Source organism: Chlorella variabilis (assembly GCF_000147415.1).
Source record: "Chlorella variabilis unplaced genomic scaffold CHLNCscaffold_1, whole genome shotgun sequence".
Classification (NCBI taxonomy): Eukaryota; Viridiplantae; Chlorophyta; class Trebouxiophyceae; order Chlorellales; family Chlorellaceae; genus Chlorella; species Chlorella variabilis.
In genome coordinates this window covers 1,460,527-1,483,668 of record NW_005435087.1, presented here as the reverse complement: position 1 = coordinate 1,483,668, position 23,142 = coordinate 1,460,527, and the positions used below count along the sequence as shown (strand labels likewise).

At 69.5% G+C, this 23,142-nt stretch overlaps 7 protein-coding genes across 7 annotated transcripts in view; 3 read left to right on the top strand and 4 right to left on the bottom strand.

The window, feature by feature from the left end:
- Positions 1-6,148, bottom strand: part of CHLNCDRAFT_133279 (hypothetical protein) — a gene marked incomplete at both ends in the record, with an annotated part of 9,805 nt that extends 3,657 nt beyond the window's left edge. Inside the window, 16 exons of the mRNA XM_005851754.1 lie at positions 91-160; positions 375-504; positions 719-817; positions 1,050-1,159; positions 1,374-1,488; positions 1,669-1,719; positions 1,960-2,085; positions 2,359-2,472; positions 2,647-2,723; positions 2,914-3,015; positions 3,479-3,608; positions 3,806-4,134; positions 5,325-5,429; positions 5,555-5,652; positions 5,768-5,961; positions 6,044-6,148. Of these exons, the coding sequence (XP_005851816.1) occupies positions 91-160; positions 375-504; positions 719-817; positions 1,050-1,159; positions 1,374-1,488; positions 1,669-1,719; positions 1,960-2,085; positions 2,359-2,472; positions 2,647-2,723; positions 2,914-3,015; positions 3,479-3,608; positions 3,806-4,134; positions 5,325-5,429; positions 5,555-5,652; positions 5,768-5,961; positions 6,044-6,148 (1,955 nt within the window). The remainder of the gene's footprint in view (positions 1-90; positions 161-374; positions 505-718; positions 818-1,049; positions 1,160-1,373; positions 1,489-1,668; positions 1,720-1,959; positions 2,086-2,358; positions 2,473-2,646; positions 2,724-2,913; positions 3,016-3,478; positions 3,609-3,805; positions 4,135-5,324; positions 5,430-5,554; positions 5,653-5,767; positions 5,962-6,043) is intronic.
- A 2,879-nt stretch (positions 6,149-9,027) lies between these two features.
- Positions 9,028-10,096, bottom strand: CHLNCDRAFT_133278 (expressed protein; the record flags this gene model as incomplete). Its single annotated transcript, XM_005851753.1, has 3 exons — positions 9,028-9,132; positions 9,242-9,484; positions 9,596-10,096. 3 exons carry the CDS (start codon positions 10,094-10,096, stop codon positions 9,028-9,030), a joined length of 849 nt encoding a protein of 282 aa, XP_005851815.1.
- A 56-nt stretch (positions 10,097-10,152) lies between these two features.
- Positions 10,153-10,833, bottom strand: CHLNCDRAFT_133277 (expressed protein; the record flags this gene model as incomplete). Its single annotated transcript, XM_005851752.1, has 2 exons — positions 10,153-10,333; positions 10,427-10,833. The coding sequence occupies 2 exons, from the start codon at positions 10,831-10,833 to the stop codon at positions 10,153-10,155; spliced, it is 588 nt and encodes a 195-aa protein (XP_005851814.1).
- A 573-nt stretch (positions 10,834-11,406) lies between these two features.
- CHLNCDRAFT_56526 (expressed protein) lies at positions 11,407-13,829 on the top strand (the record flags this gene model as incomplete). The annotated part of the gene is made up of 5 exons (XM_005852087.1): positions 11,407-11,737; positions 11,873-11,950; positions 12,207-12,555; positions 12,715-13,033; positions 13,289-13,829. 4 exons carry the CDS (start codon positions 11,407-11,409, stop codon positions 12,869-12,871), a joined length of 915 nt encoding a protein of 304 aa, XP_005852149.1. The 3' UTR covers positions 12,872-13,033; positions 13,289-13,829.
- Positions 13,830-14,136: 307 nt separating this feature from the next.
- On the top strand, positions 14,137-18,864 carry CHLNCDRAFT_133275 (hypothetical protein; the record flags this gene model as incomplete). The annotated part of the gene is made up of 16 exons (XM_005852086.1): positions 14,137-14,187; positions 14,389-14,517; positions 14,719-14,901; positions 15,149-15,274; positions 15,441-15,553; positions 15,706-15,829; positions 16,007-16,128; positions 16,274-16,368; positions 16,481-16,637; positions 16,808-16,953; positions 17,123-17,247; positions 17,400-17,513; positions 17,693-17,803; positions 17,956-18,078; positions 18,221-18,424; positions 18,553-18,864. 16 exons carry the CDS (start codon positions 14,137-14,139, stop codon positions 18,862-18,864), a joined length of 2,235 nt encoding a protein of 744 aa, XP_005852148.1.
- A 617-nt stretch (positions 18,865-19,481) lies between these two features.
- On the bottom strand, positions 19,482-21,694 carry CHLNCDRAFT_133274 (hypothetical protein; the record flags this gene model as incomplete). The annotated part of the gene is made up of 7 exons (XM_005851751.1): positions 19,482-19,722; positions 19,879-19,968; positions 20,160-20,353; positions 20,593-20,888; positions 21,065-21,149; positions 21,289-21,323; positions 21,535-21,694. 7 exons carry the CDS (start codon positions 21,692-21,694, stop codon positions 19,482-19,484), a joined length of 1,101 nt encoding a protein of 366 aa, XP_005851813.1.
- Positions 21,695-22,074: 380 nt separating this feature from the next.
- CHLNCDRAFT_133273 (hypothetical protein) overlaps positions 22,075-23,142 on the top strand; it is a gene marked incomplete at both ends in the record, with an annotated part of 4,547 nt that continues 3,479 nt past the window's right edge. The window contains 3 exons of the mRNA XM_005852085.1: positions 22,075-22,215; positions 22,361-22,768; positions 22,963-23,025. Coding sequence (XP_005852147.1) covers positions 22,075-22,215; positions 22,361-22,768; positions 22,963-23,025 — 612 coding nt within the window. The remainder of the gene's footprint in view (positions 22,216-22,360; positions 22,769-22,962; positions 23,026-23,142) is intronic.

Genomic DNA, 23,142 nt, shown 5'->3' with positions numbered 1-23,142 from the left:
CACACACCGCTCGAAGCAGCGGCCTCCACCAGCCGCATCATTGTTTTTCTGCCCTGCTGATTCGCGGCGCCCCCCTCACCGCTGTTGGACACCTCCTGGGGGTTGCACAGGTCGGCCCGCGTGACCAGCGCCTCGGCCATACACATCAGCGAGCGCTTGCCTGCGCGTGTGCAGGGGTGTGCACGTAGAGACGGGCGGGCGTGGGCACAGGCGGCGGCGGGGGAGGCTCCAGGCCAGGGGCGATGACAGGCATGCGGCGGCGCGGCGGCATGCGGCATGCACAAACGCCGCCGCGCAGCGCGGCCCCGCCAGCCCCGTGCCTCCAGCGTTTCCACCACACACCCGCCACCCACACCCACACCCACACCGCCCACCCGGGTCGAACTCCAGCGTGGCCAGCGCCCACACCAGGTTGGCCAGGTGCTGGCGGGAGAAGTCGTCGGCGGCGCCTGACCGGTCCAGCAGGCGCCGCGTCACCTCCATAGAAATGCCGCTCAGCAGGCCCTGCAGGGGCGGGAGGGGCAGGGGGGAGGGGAGGGGAGGGAGGGCTGGGCCGCTTCCCGTGCCAGGCTTTGCCGCGCGTCGCTGCCTTCGACCTGCCTGCCGCTGGCCTGCCTGCCGGCGCCCCACCAGCGCGGCGCGGAGCAGCGCAACAGCGCATCCGGCGCATGCGGCGCATCCGGCGTGCCGCGCGGCGCACCCTGTGCAATTGCCTCACGGGCTCGCACTCCTTGAGGGTGGCCAGCGCCCAGGCGGTGTTGGACAGGTTCTGGGGGGAGAACTCGGGGAGCATACGCGCCGCGTGGCCCACCAGCGCCTGCAGGACAGACACCCATCCACACGCGCACAGATAGCAGACGATGCCAGGTATGTAAGCAAGTACAGTGTATGTAGTGAAGCGGCGGCGATGCGGCCCGGCAGAGCGGGCCCGCCGCCCCCCCAACCCAGGCCAGCCGCCCAGCGCAGCCCGGCCGCGCGTGCTGCCGCGCTGCCGCCCCCCGCCGTGCTGCCGTGCTGTCGCCCCCAGCCCAGCGCAGCGCAGCGCTCACGTGCAGCAGCGTGGCGTCTGGGCACTGGTCCAGGGTGGCGTAGGCCCAGGCCATGTTGGCCACAGACTGGGGGGTGAAGGTGTGCATGATGCGCGCGGCGTGCCTGCCGGCTGCAGGCGGGCGGGCAGTGCAGGGCAGGGCAGCAGCCAGGGGGAGGGAGCGGGGGATGAGGGAGCGGCGGCATTCAACGGCGCGGCGTGCGCCGCGGGAGCGGGAGCGGGGCGCACGCGCGCTCGGGCAGCAGAGGCCGCGGCCGGGGCGAGGGCGGGCCGTCCCAACACCGGCGGCTCCCCAGTGGCAGGTGTTGTAGCCTAGCCCGCTCACCCTCTGCAAACAGCTCCGCGTGCTGCACGCCGAGCTTGGCGTAGGCCCAGAGCAGGTTGGAGATGTTCTGGGGGGAGAACTCGGGCATCTTGGCGATCGCCACGCGCGCAAAGTCCTGCGGGCGCAGGCGCCAGGTGGCATGGGGGGCGGGACGCAGCAGTGAGCGCGCGGGCATGCAAGCGGAGGCGGCGCCAGCCTGGCCGCCGGCCGACCCGATTGGGAGCGGCAGCAGGGTGGGGCAGGCCGGCCAGGCGCGGGGGCGGGAGGCACACGCGGGCGGTGCTGCGGGCCCCACCTGCAGCAGGCTGTCCCCGGGGTTGACGCCGATGTTGGCGTACGCCCACACCTGCAGGCAGGCAGGCAAGCGGCGGTCGGCGGCGGTCGGCGGCAGCGCAGAGGGGGCTCCCGGCTCCGGCGGCTGGCAACGGGCGCGCCGCCGCGCCCGAGCAGCCAGCGTGCAGGCGGCCGCAGGCGGCTTGCTCAAGGGCCAGCCCAGCCCTTGTGCCCGCCCCGCCATGCGCCGCCACGCGCCGCCGTGGGCGCACTGCTGCGGGCAGCGCCGCCGCGTGCAGTACTGCCGCCCCACCGAGTTGGCCAGGTTCTGCGAGTTGTACTCGTACAGCTGGAAGCGCGCCGCCTGGCCGATGCCCTCCATGAGCTCTGGGGCGTTGATGCCCAGCTTGCTGAGGCCCCACAGCGTGTTGGACAGGGCCTGGGGGCAGGCAGGCAGGGGCAGGGGCAGGGACAGGGGCAGGGGCAAGGGGCATGGGGCAGGGGCAGGGGTTGGGAAGCGGGTAGATCGATCCACCGGCGCCAGGCGCTCGGCCGCAAGCCGCAATGCCGCCTGCCTGGCCCCGCCTGGCCCTGCCTGGCCCTGCCAGCCCGCCCATGCGCGTCCCCAGCTCGACCCCAATCTTCCCCAGCTCTCCCCCAGCTCTCCCCCAGCCCGCCGCCTCTCCACCCCTGCAGCACCCCGCATGCGCACCTGCGGCGAGAAGGTGGCGATCTTGCGCAGCGCCTCGGCGGCCAGCCCCTCCAGCAGCTCGTCGCCCGGGTCAAACTCCAGCTTGGCAAACGACAGCACCGCGTTGCTCATGTTCTGCGGGGGAGCAAGGGGGAGGTGGCACCCGGTGGGTGGGGCGGGGCAACCAGGGGCAGCAGGGCGTGAGCAGGCGCACGGCTTGGCCTGGCTGCGATTCCGGGGGTTCGGGGGAGAAGGGGGCTTGAAGGCACAGGCGGTACCGCCTGGCCGTAACCGTACCGCCCGCCGCACCTGCGAGGTGAAGTCCGCAAGCTTCTGCTGCACCGCCACCGCCAGCGCGTGCATCACCTCGTCGCCCGGGTGGTAGCCTGCGGGCGCGGCACGCGCTGCTCACGCTCCGCAGCCAGGCGCTACCTCCCCCCAGCATTGATAGCATTAGATGCGCGCATGCCCAGAGGGCGGCCGGGCCACAGCGGCGCTAGCAACGCCGGGCCGGGGCTGCGCGGCGCTGGCAGGCAAGCAGGCGGCGGCGGCGGGCGGCAGCAGGCGTGTGGGCACCCAGCGTGGCGAAGCTCCACAGCATGTTGGCCACGTTCTGGGCGTTGCCCTCCCGCGCCTTGCCCTTCACCTCCTCCGCCACCTCCGCCAAAAACTCGTCGCCTGCGGGCAGGAGGGGTGGGGGAGGGGGCAGGTGTAGGGGTAGGTAGGTGGGAGGGTGAGCGTGCGGGTGTGGCAGCGGCGCGGTGGCGGCGGTGGTGGCTTGTGCGGGTGTGTGATGGTGGGGTTTAGCCGCGGAGTGGCGCTCCGGCGCCCCCGCACGCCAGCGCTCAGCACGCGCCTGGGTGGTGGTTGAGCTTGGCCAGGCTCCACAGGGTGTTGGCCAGGTTGCGAGCGGTGAACTCGGAGCGGCGCATGACTGCAGGCAGGCGTGGCCGGTTGTGCGCCTGAGGTTAGCAGGCGTGTCAGGGGCTGCTGCAGGCGACGCGGGGCCGGCGCGCGGCGCGCGGCAGGCAGGCAGGCAGCGGGCTGCCACGGCAGCGGCAGCACTGGCGGCAGAATCAAAGTCGAGGCTGCGGGCGGCTGCCGGAGCAGGGGCCAGCGGCGCCGCCCAGCCGCCTCTCACGTATGAGCTGCTTGAGCTTGAAGAACTCGGGCGCCTGCACAATCTCGGCGTGCAGGTTGGGCGCCCCCCGCAGGTTGGCCAGCTTGTGCATGGCGGTGGCGAGGCACACGGTGTCAAACACGGCGTGCTCCTGCAGGGGTGCGGGGATGCGGGTCGGGGCAGGCAGGCAGGGAAGCGCAGGGAGGGGTGGTGTGGAGGCGGAGCATCTGGGCTGCGCGAGCGGCCCGGCGGCCCATGCCAGGCTGTGGCCTTTGTCGGCCACCGGGTGTGGCCACCCGCAATGCAGCACGTGGCGCGCGCCCCGCCCCCCGCCCTCGCCTGGTCCACAATGTTGAAGATTTCCTGGGCGTAGGTGGCGGCGGTGATGCGCTTGTTGCAGCTGATGGCTGCGGCCACCGCGGGGTCCTTGGGGGGGCCCAGGTATGCCGGCGCGGCGCGCGGCGGCCGCAGCTGGTGGTGGTGCGGCGGCGGCGGCGGCCCTCCGTAGTGGAACGGCCGCTGCGGCCCCGGCAGCAGCAGCGGACCCTGGTAGGGCATTGGCACCGGGCCGTGCAGGGGGTAGGCCAGCGGCGGCGCGGGGTGGAAGTAGTGCGGCGGCGGGGCGGCGTAGCGGGCGTCATAGCGCACGTCAGGACCCGCCCAGCTGCCGCTGCCGCCTGCAGACGGCGGCGGCGGGGTGAGTGGCGGGCCCTGCACAGCGTTGTACCCTGTCCCTGGCGCGGCATTGTACCCTGCACCATGCGGCAGGGGGGCAGCAGAGTCAGCGGCTGCAGAGCGCAGAATGCAAGCAGGCAGCTGTGGGGCAGCACCGCGTCCCGCCCACCGTGTCTCGGCCGCCACTCCACCCTGCTCAGCCACTCTCCGTTCAGCCAGGCGGCCGGCACGGCATTATTGCGGGCTGGCGGGGCAGCATCGCTGCCCCGTTGCCCCGCTGCCAGCCCGGGAGCAGCCTCCCGGCTGAGGGAGAGGGCAGCAAGCGATGCAGCGGGGGGAGAGTCGCACGCGGCCTTGCAGTCAGCCTCTGGGGCAAATGATAACGACAGTTTGAAGCTGGGATGGGGAGCAGAGAGAGCAGAGGAGCGGGGAGAGACGGCTTGGTGTCAATGAATTTGCACGTCCGAGCTCTCCCGGCTGACCGACTATGCTGAGAAATATGAGAGGCCTGTCGAGGCGAAGAAGAGAGGGTGAGTGGGCGACCAGGCGATAGTCCAGGGAGCAGGGGCAAAAAAGGCACTCCCACAGCAGCATACGCCACGCATCAATCTCTGCCCAGGAGCACCAGACCAAGGTCTTGAACGAGATGGTGGTCCGAGGGAGAGAGGTTAAATGACGGCAGATCTCTGGATGGGGCCTGCAGCCAACCCCCCTCACCCCGCCTAGAGGTGCCTAGAGGTGCCGAGCGGCAACGCCCACCCACTTTGCCCTGGATGCCAACCCTTTCCTGCTGCCACGTGTGCACATACCTGGCGTCGGGCTGTAGCTTGACGGCAGCGATGGCGTGGGCGGGCCCCAGGCACCCAGTGGACCGCCGCCAGGGTAGGCGGGTTGGCTGCGAGGCGACGCTGCCGGGGCTCCTCCCACCATCCACGCCCAGGCGCCATACGAGCCATTGGGGTTGGGAACGTCGGCACGCCACATCCACTGACCGCCTGCAAGCCAGGCGCCGGATAAATTGAGCAATGCTGCCTTTGCAGCGGCTGCCACCTGGCAGGGAGGCAGCCCCGCCCGGCAGCAAGCTTTGCTGTGAGCAGCTCAACAGCCCAGGATCCACTGCAGCTGTGCAATGTTGCATTGAAACACGCATTGACACATTCGCAGAGCGCAGGCAAGGCCTGCCTGCGCGCACCTTGAGGTGGCGACTGTGGAAAGGCGGCGTGCTCCGCGCCACCGCCGCCAAGGTAGCTGGTGGCGGCAGCGTTGGGGCTGGTGGGGTAGCTGAGGCCGGCTCGCCCTGCAAGCAGTGATACAGGGGTTGGCCTGTGGAGAGAAGCGCTGCAGAGGGCCAGGTTGCCCGGGGGCATTGCCGCTGAGCACTCCAGCTGAGCTCGGCTCCAGGCAAGCCCGCTCGCCTCGCACCAGAGTGCGGCGAGGCGCCGTGGCGAGGCGTGCCATCCCGCGACCTGGCGCTTGTGGGCGAGGAGGCGTCGTCCGTGCCGCTGGCCTGGACAACCCGACTGCAGGGCAGGCAGCAGAATGGGGGTGGTTGTGGGGGGTGGGGGGTGCCACAAAGAGGCAGTGGAAGCGCCGTGGCCGACCGGGGCCGGGGCACAGCAGGTGCACGCCGCCAACCTGATCTGCACGCGCCGGCGCTTGCTGCTGCCGTCCCCTGGCGGGCTGGCAGCATCGCCCGCCGGGAGTGGCGGCTGCTGCGGGTCGTCGGCAGGCACAGGCAGGCGTGGTGGCGTGCCCTGCAGCTGCCCGCCTGCCGCCACCGCCTCGTGCCCGCGCTTCTCCGCGGTGGGCAGCACCAGGCGCAGCTTGGGCTGGCTGTGGTACACCAGTGGGCGGGCCAGGGGAGGGGGGGGGGGCATGGGCTGCGGCATGCCCGTTGCCGGCGTCGCCAACGTCGTCCGCGGGCGCCATGGCTGGCGAGACGTAGGGCGCCCGGCCCGGCCAGGAGGCGGGGATGTCCTGCTTCTCGACGCCCTTGCTGTCGCCTGTGGAGGCCATGGTGTGAAGCGTGAGGGTGTCCGCCGCCTGGGGCGCCTGCCCTCGACCTGCAGCGGCGGGGCTGGGGCTGGGCTGGGGCTGGGGTGGGTGGTGGTGGGGCGGCGGCAGGTGGTGGGCGGGAGTGGTGGCGTGCTGCAGGCAGCGGCATAGGTTTGGGCGTGAGCGCTGGGCAGCATAGCCAGTCTACCCCCCCACACGCCTCTATAGGCGTATGGGCAGGGGTAAGATTGAGGTTCAAGCTGAAGCTTGAGGCTGGCAGCGTCCAAGGCTGGGCAGCGCTGCCGCGGGCGGTCAGGTTGTGGCGAGCGGAGCGGCGCGGCGGCGGCCGTGAGCAAGCGCAGGGGCAGCCTCAGCGTGAGCAGCAGCGGCTTGGGCTGGTCATCGAGTGCCATAGGTGAAGCAGGTGGTGCGCAGACGGTTCACAGCCCCTCCCACGAGCAGCCAAGGCAGCTCTCTCCCCCAGCGCTGCCTCGGGGGGCTCACCCGCGGCGCTGCCGCCGCTTGCTGCACCAGCAAGGTTCAGTGGGCGGGCCAGCAGAGCCTCACCTGCGGGGATCCGTGTGTGGGCTGAGAGAGTCGTCACCTGCCTGCAGCCGGCCTGGTTGACTTCGGGTTGAGCACAGAAACGAGCTGTGAGTTGGTGGGAGTGCCCTGAGGGTGGCAGGCTGCCTTGGAGTGATCAGTGGGCTTGGGAAGAAAGTTCCCATCACAGTTCCATGTTCTGTCCAATTCGGACTCGTCGTACATCCACAATTACATTTCAAGTGCTATGAGGAGGCTGGTAAGCCGGGTTAATGGTTGGCCGCTGTTGTTCCATTATGTCGTTACCTCCTCGGCGCTCGCCGCGGTGGCGCTGCCAAAAACTCCTTCATGCTCTCCGCCCCTCGCCCCCAGGCCCAGCAGAATGTCCACATACGGCACAAAACCCCAGATACGTATCGTCCAATTGCTCTTCATGCCTTCCTGCGTGCTGGGCGAGGCAACATCAAAGCCTGTGCATGCTCGCTGAACGCCGCCAAACCGGCCGCCTATGCCAGGCCACTTGCGCTGCCCACATGCGTTTATCGGTCGTTTTGCGGCACGGATCGATCTCCACACTGCACGTTGGTGATTCGAGGGTGCTGCGAGCCGCAAACGGCCAACAGGCCGGCAAGGAGCGAGGGAGGCACTGCCGATGCCCGGATCTCGCCCTTCAGGGGGGCGTAAATCGACACGGCATGCCTCCTGGAGGCCAGCCACGGTTTAACAAACTCGACTGCTGGCTGCTGGAGCTGCATGGGCCCGCCGAGCTGGCAAAGAAAGGTGATGGGGAAAACACGGTGGGGGGACGCCCCCGGGGCCCGCGTTCCCCGCCCCGTTCCCGGCGCCGCGCCGCGCCGACTCCCCTCCTGCGCGCACTCAGGGGCCTTTGGGCGGCGTTCCCCGAGCGCCCGGGCGCCCATCGCGCCGCGCCATCCCCCGCCCCCCCCCGCTGCAGCGTCCCCGCCTGCCCGCGCGACTTGTGCGCTTCGTTGATGGCCCGGGGGGCCTCTGTGCGCGCGGCAACCGTCCAGCCTGGCGCGCAACTGACACACCCTCCCGGCCGCAATCCTCCCCCCATTCGTCAAGCTCAGATGCGAATCATGACGCATGCGAAGAGATTTCAGGGCAGACTGGAGTAGGCGGCCAACCGCAGCTGCACCTTGGGCATTGACTTACCGAAAACGGAGCCATTAACGTTCGCCTGCAGCGACAAAAGCTAGAGAGGAACTCATGAAGCGTGTACCAAAGCGGGGAAATTGCAGCAGTGCAAGCCCTGAGCACCTTGATTGCCACCTGCCACCCACGTCTGCATGTCCGTGCAATGCAGAAAGCAACATTTGCATTTTGCTGCCCAGGCCAGCCCATGCATTTTCTGGGCCTGCCCTCCCAGGGCCTCATTCAGTAGGGTGTCAGGGTCCCCAAACCGGGATGGCATGCAAATCAGCATTGGCAGCAGTGCCCTGCACCACCTCCTGGGTCTGCCCTGCCGTCAGCGTGTTCTGTGCCTGACAAAACCACAGCATTGCTGCCCAGGCCAGCCCATGCATTTTCTGGGCCTGCCCTCCCAGGGCCTCATTCAGTAGGGTGTCAGGGTCCCCAAACCGGGATGGCATGCAAATCAGCATTGGCAGCAGTGCCCTGCACCACCTCCTGGGTCTGCCCTGCCGTCAGCGTGTTCTGCTGTGCCTGACAAAACCACAGCATTGCTGCCCAGGCCAGCCCATGCATTTTCTGGGCCTGCCCTCCCAGGGCCTCATTCAGTAGGGTGTCAGGGTCCCCAAACCGGGATGGCATGCAAATCAGCATTGGCAGCAGTGCCCTGCACCACCTCCTGGGTCTGCCCTGCCGTCAGCGTGTTCTGCTGTGCCTGACAAAACCACAGCATTGCTGCCCAGGCCAGCCCATGCATTTTCTGGGCCTGCCCTCCCAGGGCCTCATTCAGTAGGGTGTCAGGGTCCCCAAACCGGGATGGCATGCAAATCAGCATTGGCAGCAGTGCCCTGCACCACCTCCTGGGTCTGCCCTGCCGTCAGCTGTGCCTGACAAAACCACAGCATTGCTGCCCAGGCCAGCCCATGCATTTTCTGGGCCTGCTGAGTGCGACGGGGGCGAGCTGGCGGTCTTCTTGTTGCGATGGATTCATTGATATTACACTCTGCCAGCGCAATGCAACCATAAACTGCACTCTGGCGGCCAGGCAGTGGGCGGCGCTGCCGTGCGGCACATAGCAGCCACCTGGCCCAGAGATCCACGGGTGGGTGGGCCGGGCTGGTGAAGGTAGCGGCCAGTCAGCCAGCCTAATGGATTCCCTCGCCCCGCGTACAAGTTGTCGGCGGCAAGGCCAACCAGGCTCACCGTCAGCTGCTCTCCGGCTTGGCCGGCAGGCCAAGCATTTGACGCACTGATTCTGCCTTGTCTGAGCGGCCCAGGCAAGCAAAGCTCTTCTTCCTTGCCTTGCCCACCTGCAACAGCAGGGCAGCATCGGCAACACAGCACTGAGAGGCTTGGCAACCAACCCTTGCGGCCCTACCAATCCCCCCAGCCAACCGCGCCGCGCATGCAACCCCGCACCTGCCGTGCCTCCAGGCACTGGTCCACCAGCTTGGCCGCCTGGATGGGGGTGCACTGCTCCCTCTTCGCCACCTCCTCCACTAGCTGCATCGCCCTCACAAACTGGTGCCAGGTCCTGCGTCGGCCTGACCGCCATGACTGTTGCGGGCCCAGCTCGCCGCGCTGGCTGGCCTGCTCCTGCTCTTCCTCCCTGTCCTTCCACGCCGGGTAGCCGTTGTGGCCCTCATAGTACAGGGTGGCGGCCTGCATGCAAGGTTCAAAGAAGGGAAGAGTTGCTCACAGGGCAGGTGCGGCAGCGCCACCGGCATCGGCTGCCGCAGCGCAGCGGCAGCAGGGCGGGCGGCACAGGCTTACCCATGTGGCGCTCGGCACCAAGCTCAGGCCGTTGCGGGGCAGGTTGCAGTCGAGGCCAGCCCACCTGCTGACAAACGAGCCCCTTGCTGAGGCGCTTGCCGCTGCCGCAGGTGCCGCTGCCGCAGTTGCGTAGCCCGCTGCGCTGCGTGCTCGTGCCATTGTGCCTGTGCCAGAACTGGCAGAGGTGGCGTACCCGAGTGTGAACACGCCCTTGCTGCCTGCGCTCAGGCTCACGCTGTCGTCCTGCTGCGCTGCCGCCGCGGCGCGGTGCAAGGCGGGGGGGCCGCTCACGCACACCTCTGCCGTCAGCAACAACAGCTGTCGCTGCAGGCTTTGCTGCTGCGCCATCAGCTGCTGCAGCAACGCGACGGGCACTTCAACCGTGTTGTCGCCTGGCTGATCTGCCACTGCCACTGCTGCTGCCGCTGCTGCCTCCACCGGCGTCATGCCTGCCGCCGCTGCGGGCGTGGGCATGAGCACAGCCGCTGCTGCCGCCACCATGTGCACAGGGGGAAGGGGGGTCGGGGGGCGGGCCCAGGCAGGCCAGCAGGCTGGTGCTACCTGGCGGGGCGGGGCACAGCTGGGTTGGTTGGCTGGTGCGCTGGCGGCGCCGAGCTGCCTGTGGCAAGCAAGGTCACCTCCAGCTTGCGCAGGTGGCTGTCATACGACTTCAGCGTTTTGTCCTGCAGGCGCTTGCGGGACTTGCGGGCCAGCTCTGCGCGCTCCTCCTCGGTGTACCTGCAGCAACGGGGGCAGCCAGCAGGCGAGGAAGTGAATGCCTGCAGGCAGATCCGGCAGGTCCGGCCGGCAGGGAGGCAAGCAAGCACGCACTCGGGGTTGCGCAGCTTGACGGCCTTGCCGCTGCTGCCCCGCCGGCGCTTGTACGCTGGGGCATCGGGCGAATCAGCCTGGTGGCTGCCGCTGTCGGCGCCTGCCTCTGGCGGTGCCCTGCCCAGCGCTGCCGCAGCCGCTGCCCATTCCGCGTCTGCATCGCTGACGGCGTCCTCATAGTCGCTGTCGTCCTGCTGCTGGCTGGGGCTGCTGCAGGGGCTGCTTCTGCAGCTGCTGGGCCCGCGGGTGGCCTTGCTGCGCCGCGCCTTGGGGCGGGGGAGGGGCGGAGGGCGGCTGCCGAGCGGCGGGCGGGCACCGGGCGGCAGCGCCGACTGCTGCAGGCTAGTGGACTGGTGGATCCAGTGTGTTGCGGCATCGATCTCCGAGTCGTCCGCTGCCTCGACCATCTTTCTGGGCTGGGTGCGGGCGCGCTGGGGCCGCGGAAACGCCTCTAAGCCCATGGCTGCAGGCGGGAGGCAAGGGGGGAGAGGGAGCGGGGAGCGTGGGGTGGCGCCAGGAGCACAGGCAACAGGCTGCATGGGCAACAGGCTGCATGGGCGCAGCCGGCCAGGGGCAGCCGTTGTTGACAGCCGGCAGTGCACCTGGCCGTGTGGGGCGCGCCCAGGGCGCCGCGGTGCTCCCTTGCTGATGCTAGGCCCAGGTCTGGCGCCGCGGGAGGCCGCGCAGGGCAACAGACGGGCAGTTGTGGTGTGTAAGTGTGCCAGGAAGGCCCCTGGGGGCGCGCTGCCGGGTGCCCCGGTGCCCCAAGAAAAACTGATGCAAGAAATACGGGTGGGGGGACGCGGGGCACGTCCCCGCGTGGGTGTCCCCCAACATGGCACCATGTGGCCACGTCCCCCCACCCCGGTCTTTCCTTTGGGAAAATTGGAGGTTCCTGGCCGCTTGCGGCCGCCACCGGCACAGACAGCGCCCCACTCTCCATTCTGGTCGTTTTCACGCGCCCCTGGCGCTCAGTCTCCATGGACTTGCTTGCGCAGCCGCCTTTGCCGGCGAATCCCCCTCTGCCGCCCAACCCCGGGCCGCCAAACGGCTATGGGCAGCACGAGCGGCCTCAGCAGCAGCAACAGAAGCGCAAGAAGCGCGGCAAGCGGGGGTCTGGGCTGGGCCCCAACTCCCGCCCCTTCAAGCAGCAGCAGCGCGCCCCGCAGCAGCTGGGATTCTTCGGCCAGGTGCCCAACCTCCAAGACCTGCGGCAGGAGAACTGGCGGCGCACGCAGCAGCACTTCGCGGGCCCGCCCCGAGGAGGCTTCCAGCAGGGGCCGGGCCCCAGCCAGCAGCAGCAGCAGCACGGTAGGCGCCGCCTGCCCGCCGCTGCCCTCCTGCCGCTGCCCGCGCATCTGGCGCTGGGTCACACCGCGCCGCTGTTCCTGGCGGAGCGCCGTCCCATGCCGCTGCGCGCGTCCTGCCGCCCCCAATATGGCACAGGCCGCCACCGCCGACCGCGTTCCAAGGGAGCCAAGCAGCCTAAGTTCAAGCCGCGCCCCGTCCCCCTGACGCCAGCAAGTGAGTAGGCCCGGCCCGCCTGTGTGGATCCCCTGTTGACCAGCAGCGCATGCCCTTGCTCTTTTGCACCGCCACGCCCTCTGCCCCGCACAGTGTCCTGCAGCCCAGTGCCGCCGCGTGCCCTTTAAGCCCTCGTGCTCCTCAACTGTATCCAGCCTCGCCCGCCCGCCCGCGCCCACTGCCTGGTGGCCTGCTGTAGCCGACTCATCTGCGCGCTGCGCCCCGCTCCCCCTCCCCTTGCGCTCCCCCCCTGCAGCCATCAACCCGCTGGACACCCCCGCCAACGTGGGCAAGGCGGTGGCCGCGGCTCCGCCCCCCGGAGTGGACAAGCTGGAGGCTGAGGGCTTGCAGGCGGGCCTAGACTGGTACGGCACCAACGAGAACTCGGCGGCGCTCTTCCTGGCCGGCCAGCAGATGACCACGAGCGACTCGGAAGAGGAGAACGAGATGGAGGAGGAGGAGGGGTCGGAGGGGGAGCTGCACTCGGGTGGTGGCGGCGAGGCGGGTGCTGCACCGGCCGACGGCGCGCGGCTGCCGCGCCACATGGAGGCGCGGCTGATGGAGCAGGAGGCCTACATTGCCGAGCTGGAGGACCAAAACCTGAGGTGGGTGGCGCGTGTGGCTCTGCTGGTCAGCAGAGGCTGCTTGCCTGCGTTCCGCTGCGCTGCCAAGCGCTCTGAGCTTGCGCCTGCCCCGACCGTGTGTTGCTGACGACCCTGCTGTGCCCGCCCGTCCCCCTGCCCCTTCCTCTTGCTTGCGCGCAGGCTGCGGGAGCAGGTGGAGATGCTGCAGCAGGAGGTGGCTGAGCTGCGCGGCCAGGGCGCCCGCGCGCCCGCGGAGAGCGAGGAGGGCTTTGCGGAGCACAGCGAGGGCTCCCTGCCAGGCGACCTCAGCGTGATGCAGCAGCACCACCAGCCGTGACCCTGCCCCTGTGCCCTGCCCAGCACCAGAGCAGCAGCAGCCACATCCCCTTGCACATGCGTGCCTGTCTGTATGCGCGGGCGCTCCTGCTGAGCCCTGCGCAGCAGTAGGTGCCTGCCTGCAGAGCGACACCTTGCCGAGCGGGCGCCCAGCGCTGTGCCGGTAAGCAAGCAACTTGCTGCTGCCGCTGCTGCTGCCAGCCGGGTGGGGGGGCGGCAGCCTGGATTGTTGAGGACAGCGGCTGTGGCGGCGGGAGAGCAGCGCGGCGACGGCAGCAGCCTACGATGGGAGCGGCTCAAGCCAGTGCGGCACACAGTACAAGAGAGAGTGCGTGCCTGCCCTAAACTTTGGTGTACACATGTGGCATGCGTGCGTGAACAGTCCCTTCCCCTTGCATACTCTGTATCATCTGTGCAGTGTCGATGCGCCGCGGTGGCCTGGCCCCCCTGTATCGTCACCCGTGGCGCCCCCTGCCTGCTCCGGCCCAAAGTTGATCGGTGCATCCTGCCCGTCTTCCCGCGCCAGCAGAAGCACACCCAGCCCGGTGAAACGCACTGTACACATATACAACCGCAATGGACTGCCCATGCTTGCATACGCACTGCCGCACCACGCACTGCCCTGACGTGCCAGCACCACCCGAGCACTGACTTGTAGCCCCTCGCCAGCTGTTTGTTTTTGCATGCCGCCCTGTACTCTCCCGCACGCCGCAGTTTTGACGCACACGGTTTCCGCCCCCTTGCCCCCCCGATCGGTGATTACCCCCTTCTGTACTCCCGCCCTTTCTTTTTGCACCTGGTTCGCATATGGAGCCAACAATGTTCTTTCTACCACCTGTGCTTCTACTCGGCGTCCACTCACTCATGGTGCACCCATTTATTCCAGCCACCTTTCTCTCTCCAACAGCACCTGTGGCCCCTCAACGCCCCGGGTCACTTTTGTAACATCATCTACGCTTTGAGACACACCAGGTGGTTGCGACAGGAAGGAGCGGCGGCTTCCGCAGGTGCGGACCATCAGGCTGGGAAATTTCCCAGAGATTGAACGTCACACGCAGCATGCTGCGCTTTAGGATAAATTGCACAGTAAGGAAGCCCCGGGAAGCGGGCAGAGCGGCGCTGAGTTGTCGCACCCGCCCTTGCTTGATACATCTTGGCGGCCTCATGCACAAGTGAACGAATTCCTCAATTCAGCAGGGTGGTAACAGGGGCCTCAACAGCACAGGCGGTGGCTCAGGAGTGGTGGCTTTGGTGGTGGCTTGCACCATGAGCCAGTCGGTGCTGCCTGCGTACGTGTTGAAACATATCGCAGACCGGGTATGTCTCGTCAAAACGTTGCTGCCCTCAGATCGCTGGGGTTCCGGGTGTTGGCCAGCGTGAGCAGGCTCAGTTCATTGATTCAAGGAACTGGGGTTGAAAGTGTGGCAATGCGGTGAAACAAGTCAATGACGCTGTGCCCCACGCCCCGCCGCCCATCGCCGCCACCCGTGCCGCCGCCGCCCCGCTCCCGCCCCGCAGCTGTATGAGAAGCGCAAGCTGGCGGCGCTGGAGGTGGAGCAGGTGGTGAAGCAGCTGGCGATGAACGGCAGGATGCAGCGCATCGACGACGTCATCAGCTCCCTCACCACCTACGCCACCTCCTCGCAGGTACGGTGCAGGCGGCACGGTGCTGGGGGTGTGTGGGTGTGGGCAGGGTTGGGTGGTGGTGGTGGTTGTGAGCAGCAGTGCGTTGCAGCAGTGCAGGCGCGAGACCAGGCGGGTGCATGCAGCCAACTTTGAGGCCGCCAGGCCCGCTGCTCCATCCCCCTGGCCCGTGCTGCCTGCCCGCCTCCCTCGCGCCGCCCGCAGTCCAACGCGCGCAAGGGCGGCCTGCTGTGCCTGGCGGCCACCGCGGTGGCGCTGGCGGGGTGCCCCGCGGGCACGCCGCGCCCGCCCGACCTGCTGCAGCGCATCGTGCCGCCCATCCTGGCTTCCTTCACCGACCAGGACAACCGAGTGCGGTACTACGCCATTGAGAGCCTGTGGAACGTGGTGCGTGGGGGGCGGGCGGGGAGTAGCGGCGGCAGCGGGTGCACAGCATAGTCGCCTGCGCTGCCTGGCTGCAAACCGTCTTGTCCCAGGGCTCAGCCCAATTGTGCACCACCCCTCGCCACCTGTTGCTGTTGTTCGCTGCCTCACGCTGGGTACACATTACACACGTTCATGTATGGCACACACGTGACATGCGTGTGCCACCCGCGCCTCTGCTGCCCTCCCGCGCCCCGACCCCCCTCTGCAGGCCAAGAGCACGCGCGACACCTTCCTCCAGGTCTTCCCCGACGTCTTTGACGCCCTGTTCCGCCTCTGCTCAGACGCCGACACAAACGTGCAGAACGCCGCCTCCTTCCTGGACAACCTGGTCAAGGTGAGCGCGGGCTGGGCTGGGTGGGCGGAGCTTGCCAACACGGCGCTCACCCGACACCCCGAGACGCGTGCATAACACATACACACACACACACAGACCACCACCACTGCTGCCACCACCGCCACCACCGCCACCACCGCCGCCACCCCCTGCCTGCCCGCTGCAGGACATTGTGGCGGAGAGCCAGGAGTTCAGCGTGGCGGGGTTTGTGCCGCTGCTGCGCGAGTACCTGGAGGTGGCCAACCCCTTCAAGCGCCAGTTCCTGCTGGGATGGCTCAGGTGGGAGGCAGGCGCTGCTGCTGCGGAGGCGGTGGCGGTGGTGGTGGTGGTGGCGGCCCCGCCGAGGCGCCGTGCCAACCGCACGCTGGTGTGGATGGCTGATCCCCCCATCGCGTTTTCTCGCACCCTTCCCACCCCCTGCTGCCGCGCAGCCTGCTGGACAGCCTTCCGGATGTGGAGCTGGCGGCGCACCTGCCCAGCCTGCTGCCGGGCCTGCTGGGCATGCTGAGCGACGGCAACGCGGAGATACGCTCCGCATGCACCAAGCTGCTGCAGGTGTGTGTGCGGCTGTATGTGTGTGTGTGTGTGTCGCCGTGACCGCGTCGTGGGTGGCGGTGGGCAAGCTGCGCACAGCAGGAAGCATCCTCCCACCCTGCACTGCGTCGCCTGCCAGCCTGGCCTGCCGCCAAGCTGCCTGCCGGCCTGCCCCCTGCTGGCCCCGCCCGGCTGCAGGAGTTCTTGCTGGAGGTGCAGACCAGCGGGGGCGGCGCCAACGTCAGCCAGATCGCCCTCATCCTGGCCGAGCAGCTGGAGCAGCGGCGGGACGACCCGGCGGCACAGCTGACGACGCTGAGGTGGGGAGGGGGCGAGGAGGAAGGGGCGGAGCGCTGTACCTGCGTACCTGTGTGCCGTCGTGCTGCCCATGGTGGTGACGCCGCTGCCACCACCGGTCTGCCTGCCTGCCAAGCTGCTGCTGAGCCCCACCCTCGGCGCCTGCAGGTGGCTGCACACCCTGGTGCAGCTGGCGCCCAAGCAGCTGCTGCCGCACACCGCGGCGCTGCTGCGGGAGGTGCTGCCTTGCCTGGGGCATGAAGGTCGGTGCTGGCGCCACCTGCTGCTGCCTGGTGCCCGGCTCGCACCATTGCCGTGGCCACCCGCTCCGCCCACCACTCTGCCCTCCCACCCCGCTCTGCGCTCCCGCTGCAGACACCAGCATCAGCGCCGCGGCCCGCCAGGTCAACAGCGACCTCCTGGAGCAGCTGCAGCAGCAGCAGCAGCAGCAACAAGGCGCCAACGGAGTGGCGGCCGCTGCGGCCGCCGCCGCCAGCGGCCTGGACAGCCAGGCCCTTCTGGCGACCGTCAGGTGGCGCATGCGGCCCTGCCTCCGCCCTGCTGCTGCCGCTGCAGCCGCCCACCCGAGCACCCTGTGGTGTGTCGCTGGCTGTTTGCTCACGCCATCATGCGGGACCTCGGTCTGCCCTTCTCTCACGCCCTCCCTTGCACATCCGCCGCCCTCCCCTGCCCTCCCCGCAGCAAGCAGCTGGAAGGGGAGGCGGAGGTGTCCAAGCTGGAGGCGCTGCAGTGGGTGCATGCCCTGCTGTCCAGGGACGCGCGCCTGCTGGAAGACCAGCAGCAGCTGCTGCTGGCGGCGCTGTGCGATGCGCTGGCGGCGGCTTCGGGTGCGCCGCGCCGCTGTCGGGTGCCACGCTGTGCCTCCCCGCGGAGCAGCAGCGCGGGACTTGCTGCCTTCCTGGGCGCTGCCGCTGGGCTGCGTCCCTCTCGCCGACTTTTGCATCTCGAGGCATGCCCCGACCCCCGTGCTGCGCCCCGTACCCTTGTCCCCCTCAGACCGAGTGGTGACCGAGTCACTGACGGTGCTGGCGTCTGTGGCGGAGCAGCGGGGCCACTTCCCGGCCGTCATCGCGGCCCTGCTGGACTGCTTCCGCGGCGGCAGCGGCGCGCGCCTGCTCCAGGTGCTGCCTGGGCCCTGGCATGGACTGGAACCGACGCCCCTGTCTCTCTGTCCTCACTCGGCGCTGGCAGGCTCGCTCCGCGCTGCAACCAGGGAGCCAGGGACAGGCAGGCCTGGTTCCAATGCGTCCTGCGCCCCGCCCCCTGCCTGCAGCGCCGCGGCGGCCTGATCATACAGCAGCTCAGCCAGCGGCTGGGAGGGCTGCGCGTGTACAAGGAGCTGTCCCGCCTGCTGCAGGCCAGCTCCCGCTGCCGCCGCTGGCTGCCGGTGATCCCCTTGGAGCTCGTGCTGTGCATGCTGTGCATGCGATTCGCTGCCGGTGCTGCCCTGTGGGTAAATGCGATGCGTGGCTGTTGCCACCCAGCCTGCCCATGCTTGCGTGTGCCTATGCTGGCTGATCAGCGCTCCCAACACGCTGCGCGTGCGTCTGCGCTGGCTGGGTGCAGGAGGAGGAGGATGTGGGCTTTGCGGGGGCCATGGTGCAGGCCCTCAACCTCATCCTGCTCACCAGCAGCCAGCTGCAGGCGCGCGGCTCTGCAGGGCGGGCCAGGCAGGCAGTACGCCTGTACCAGGCAGCAGCGTCACCGCTGCCTGTTTGTTGGGCCGGCGGGTACTGCCCACGGCCCCTCCCTGCCGCCTGCACACGGCTTGCTGCCGCCCAACCGACCGCGGCCTGCCCCTGCACCTGTTTCGCCGCTCCGTGGTGCAGGAGCTGCGGGCGCTGCTGCAGAACAGCCTGCGGTCTTCGGAGGCCGCCGACGTCTTCACCCAGCTCTTCTCCTCCTGGAGCTACAGCTGCGCCGCCTCGCTGGCGCTGGCGCTGCTGGCGCAGGTGCGCTGTTTGGCTGGGCTGGATGCCGTATGGCAGGGCGCAGCTGACGGCTTGTCGCCAGAGCGCCTGCGCATGCACACCGGGCAGGAGGCGGCAGGCCTTTGCGCCCGACCGAGTCCTGCCGCTGCCGCTGGTACCGCAGGCGTACAGCCTGGCGTGCGAACTCCTGGCGGTGATGGCGCAGGAGCCGCTGAGCATGCGCCCCGAGACGGTGGTGGAGCTGAGCCAGCTGGTGTCGCTGCTGGAGGCGCCAGCCTTTGCGCCGCTGCGCCTGCAGCTGCTGCAGCCTGCGGCGCACCCGGCGCTGCTGCGGGCCGCGCACGGCCTGCTCATGCTGCTGCCCCAGGTGCGCGCACATGTGGGTGTGGGGCGCCCGGGGGCGCGGGTGCAGCTCCCCGGCAGCGGCGGGTGTGGGCTCCTGAGCCAGCTGGCACAGCACCCCACCGCGCACTCTGCGCCTGCCTGCTGGCGCAGGGGGACGCCTTCCGCATGCTCCAGACCCGGCTTCAGAGCATCCCCATCATGGCGCTGCTGTCGATCAAGGAGCAGCAGCAGCAGCGCGGGCCCGGCATGGCCCGCAGCAGCAGCAGCTCCGCGGTGCAGGAGGCGGCGGCGGCCGACTCCCCGGGGTCGCTGGCCGAGCGGCAGCGCCCGCAGGAGCTGCAGGAGCAGCAGCCGCGGTCGCCCACGCAGCGCCAGCAGGTGCAGCAGCGGGGGCCGCTCATAGAGGACAGGCGCCTGGTGCAGCTGTTCAAGTCCCGGGTGGCCCGGCTGGCCTCGGCCTGAGTCCCAACTTTTTGAGGTGTAAGCGCGGGTGCAGCCTTGGGAGGTGGGGCGAGTGTGCGAGTGGCGCGAGTTACAGGGTGACGCAGCAGCCCGCCGGGCTTGCATCGTGCATGCCGGCGAGGCTGGGCGGGGGTGGTGTGCAAGTACAGCTCTCATGCATTTCAATGGGGGATTGGGTTTGTTAATAGGCTGGGGCGTACAGGAGGTGGAAACAGAGGCGCCTAAATGCAGGAGCCGCAAGAAGAACGCTCCACGCTAGGGGGGGTTGGGTCTGAGCAACTGAGCTGGCATGCATTCAGGGGCCCCGCAGGGGGGTAGGGAGTAGGTAAGGCGAGACGCTGGCACACTGGGAACATGGCAAAGGGTACGGCACCACAGGTGGATGCCGCTAGACAAAATCACACGCTACAGGCCTGAGCATCTGGGCAGATTGGCGGGTGGTGGTACAGGGAGGGATGCCAGATGGCAGGCGGGTGGAATGGGGGGTGCATTCGCACTGGTTGACCTATTTGCTTACACTGTTGCACGGCCTGGCCGCCTGCTGCGCAACACTGGCGCTTGGGGGGCTGCGCTCGTTTGGCTCTCTGCTGTCGGGGCGCGCCACTGCCCGCCCCGCCTCAATAGAACTGGCGGTTTGGGTTGTCGCTGCCGCCGCCGCCGCCCGCGCCGCTGTCCGGCTGCTGCTGCCGCCGCCTGCGCTGCTCGTCGGCGTCTCGCTGCCGCATGCCCTCCCGCTCCTCGCGCTCGTGCTGGCTGATGGCAGCCGTCAGCTGGGCCTCGCACCTCCCCGCCTCCTCCTCGTCCCCCTGCTGCAGCGCCTGCATGCTGCTCAGGTGCAGCCGCATCCAGGGGTGGTCCCTGCAGGGCGGCAGGCGGGAAGGGTGCTGCGTCATGCGGCGCTATGGAAACCTTGCCACGTGTGTGCGCACATCAGCGCCGCACACGGGAGTCACCAAGCGCGCGCACACAACACGCGGCAGGACAGCGCACGCGTGCAGTGCAGCGCCCACCCACCGTATGCGCGCCGCCGCAGCATAGTCCTCATCCTTGAGCGCCACCCGCATCTCCATCTTGAGGCGCTTGAGGGGCTCGGGGTCAGCAGGCCTGCAGGGCGGGGAGGCAGGGGCGCAAGGGAGGGAGGGAGGGAGCTGTCAGCAGGATGGCCCAGCAGGAGGCAGGCGGGGGAGGGGCCGGGGAGCGCTACCCAGGCTGCACAGGGGCGCAAGCAGAGGTGCGGCGGCCGCCGGACCCCCTCCCCCTCCATACACACAACGGCCCAGGCCGCCCCGCCGCACCTGGGCGTGGTCATGATGACGGTGGGCGTGAGCAGCTCGCCGTCTGCCGCCTCCCCCACCAGCAGCCCGCCCGCCTGGCCCTTGTCCCGCAGGCCCGCCTCGGGCTGGCGCTGCTCGGCGCCGCGCTGGATCTCGCGCAGCACCATCGCGCTGTCCTCCCACACACTCTTGTGCACGTAGATGGGCGACTTGGCCTGCGGGGCAGGCGGGGGGAGGGGGAGGGGGAGGAGGGAGCGGCGGACGCAGGCACAGGGACAAGCACAGGGTCAAGCACAGGACGTTTTGAGGGGCAAGCAAGGGAAGGGGTCGACTCAGGCCACGGGGTCCCAGCCGTGGCGAGCGTGCTGGGCCCCGCCATTCACCAGCCATGCCCAGGAACGGCCAGAAGCGCCCGCACGCGCGTGCCGCCCGCCCCGCCTGCCCGCCCGCGCACCTTGAGCGCCAGCCAGCACGCGTCGGAGGGTCGGCAGTCGCAGTCCCAGGCCACGGCGCCCGTGGCGTGGTCTCCGAAGAACACGCGCCCCACAAACGTGTTGCCGCGCAGCTCCACCACCGCCACCCGCAGGATTCCCCACGTCCGCCTGCTGATCTCCTGCCCACGCTCCAGCACCTGCCACAGCAGGTCGAGAGACAGCGGGCGGCCACCGGCTGCGCCCGTGGGCAGTCCCTGCGCCAGCTGCGCCACGCCCGCCAGCGTGTCGCCGCCCACAGACATGACCAGGCCACGGTCTGCGCAGGGAGGCGCGGCGGGAGGGCAGAAGGCGGGCAGGGGCCGGCAGGGCGTCACACGGGGCCGGGGGCGGCAGGGTACGGCAGGGCAGGGAGGGGTGCGGGGCAGCAGCCTCGCCGCGGGGTGGGGCGCCTGCTCGGTAGCTAGCTGCGGCGGGGCCGCCCCCGCTCCCCACCTGTGTCTTCCACTGTGTCCTGGGAGGTGATGCGCATGAGCAGGAAGTAGCCCTGCTGCACACCCACGCCCACGGGGCCCGACGTCTGCACGCAGGGAGGGGCAGAGGCGGCGGCCCACGGCTGGGCGGTTGGACGCGACGGGCGCCCGCCAGCGGCGGCCTGAGCGGCCAGGGCAAAACAGGTGGGAACAGGAGATGTGGGGAGGAGGGAGGCGGCCACAGACCTGTACCATCTGCAGCCCCACTCGATAGTAGTCCTCTGCGGGCAGGCATGGGCAGGCGGTGGCCGTGAGCGGCTGGGGCCAGCGGGCCAGCCGGCGGTGCTGGGGCTGCAGGCAGCCAGGCAACAGGCTCGCCTGGGTGGAAAGGGTAGGGGCTGTAGGGGGAGCTGGAGGAGGCTGCAACCTGCAGCATGCCTCGGCGCGGCCGGCAGCTGCGAAAGTGGGGTCCGCGGGCCAGGGCGCCGACACCGCTGGCGGCGGCGCCGCCGTGGCGGGGGGGCTGGCCCCAGGCGCCCGCTGCAGTAGCTGTGCTGCTAGAGGCACGCGCGTGTGACTGCAGCCGCGCTACTGCAGCTAAGGGCTGTGGTGCTACTGCAGCTAGGGGCTGTGGCACAGAGGTGGAGATCATGTCGACACAGGGTGGCGGGTTCCTCCTAGCGACACACCAGGACAATGTTTGTTTCCTGCGCACGCACGAGAGCGCTGCGACAGCGGGTTTCGCTCCTCCAAGAGAGGAGCTGCCTCGCTGGCATTCGTTCTACCTCTCACGAACGCCCTTGATTTCAATCAGACCTCTGTGACACAGGACACGAACGCTGCCTGCAGCAGACGGGCACACCAAAAACCCTCAACCCCCTCCTCGGAGCGTCGATTGGCGCCCGGCTGTTCCCCCCACCTCTCAGCACCGACTCCGTTGGAACGCTGAACCTTTTGAGCAGACGCCTGCCGCCACCAGCAGGCGACTGCCGGCGGCAGCTGCACCGTCCCCGCCGCTAGCGGCGCGGCGCCATGGCGCCCCTGCTGCCGGCCCGCGCTCGGCAGCACCGGGGCCCTGGCCGTGCCATGCTGATACCACTGGGCCTAGCCTGCCTAGGCATTGGCTACTTTCTCGGCGTGGGCACCAACGCTCCGGTCGTGAAGGCGGCGGTGGTGGCTGGGGCCGGCACCAAGGCAAGTTCACAGCTGCCACCCGGTGCCTGGCCAGCACTGGAACGGCAGGGCATTTGCTTGCCTCTGCTGCTGCGGTGCCCACTCGGGCCGCCGCCACCAACGCCCTCCTCCCTAGTGGCTGCAGACCGTTGCGGCAGCCTCAGAAGAGCAGGCAGAGGCTGCGGGCAAAGAGACTGGCATGCTGCCGCACCACGACGTCGTGCCCGACGTGGTGGAGGGCGGGGCCGTGGGGGCGCGGCAGCAGGACTCGACACACGACGACGTCGCGCCGGCCGACGGCGGCGGCGCCATCAGTAGCGGCGGCACGACGGCAGCGGCGGCGGCACTGGCCACCACCGGCGGTGCAGCAGGCACCAGCTTCGGCGCCGACGGCGTCAAGACCGTGTGCCAGGACACCTGCCCCGGCCATGCCAACAACGGCATCTGTGAGGACGGGCGGCCCAGTATCAAAAGCGAGGCCCCGCCAGAAGAGATGGCCATGTTTCTGGTGCTCTGCGACCTGGGCACAGACTGCGGCGACTGCGGGCCGTGGGTGAGCACAGACTGCGGCGCTGCCCTGCCCTGCCTGCTGCTGCGGTCGTGGCTGCCGCCCAGCCGGGGCCGGCGCTCGCGGCTGTGTGTGTCTGTGCTGCTCTGGCTGGGATTGGCACGTGCTGCGCGGTTGTGCAGTTCCTGGCCACCAGTGGCACACCCCTCCCCACCTGCGCTGCCTGGCGCCGCCTGCAGGTGCACAACAACACGGATGCCTCGGACAGCTGGCGGCCCATCGAGGAGATCAGGGCCAAGAATGTGAGGGCGGGGCGGGGCGGGGCGGGCCTGGCTGCTTGCGCTGCGGGCACCCCAGCTGCACGTTCGAGCAGCGTGATGCCGCCCTGCGAAGCTTGCGGGCCCGCCTCGCCGCGCCTG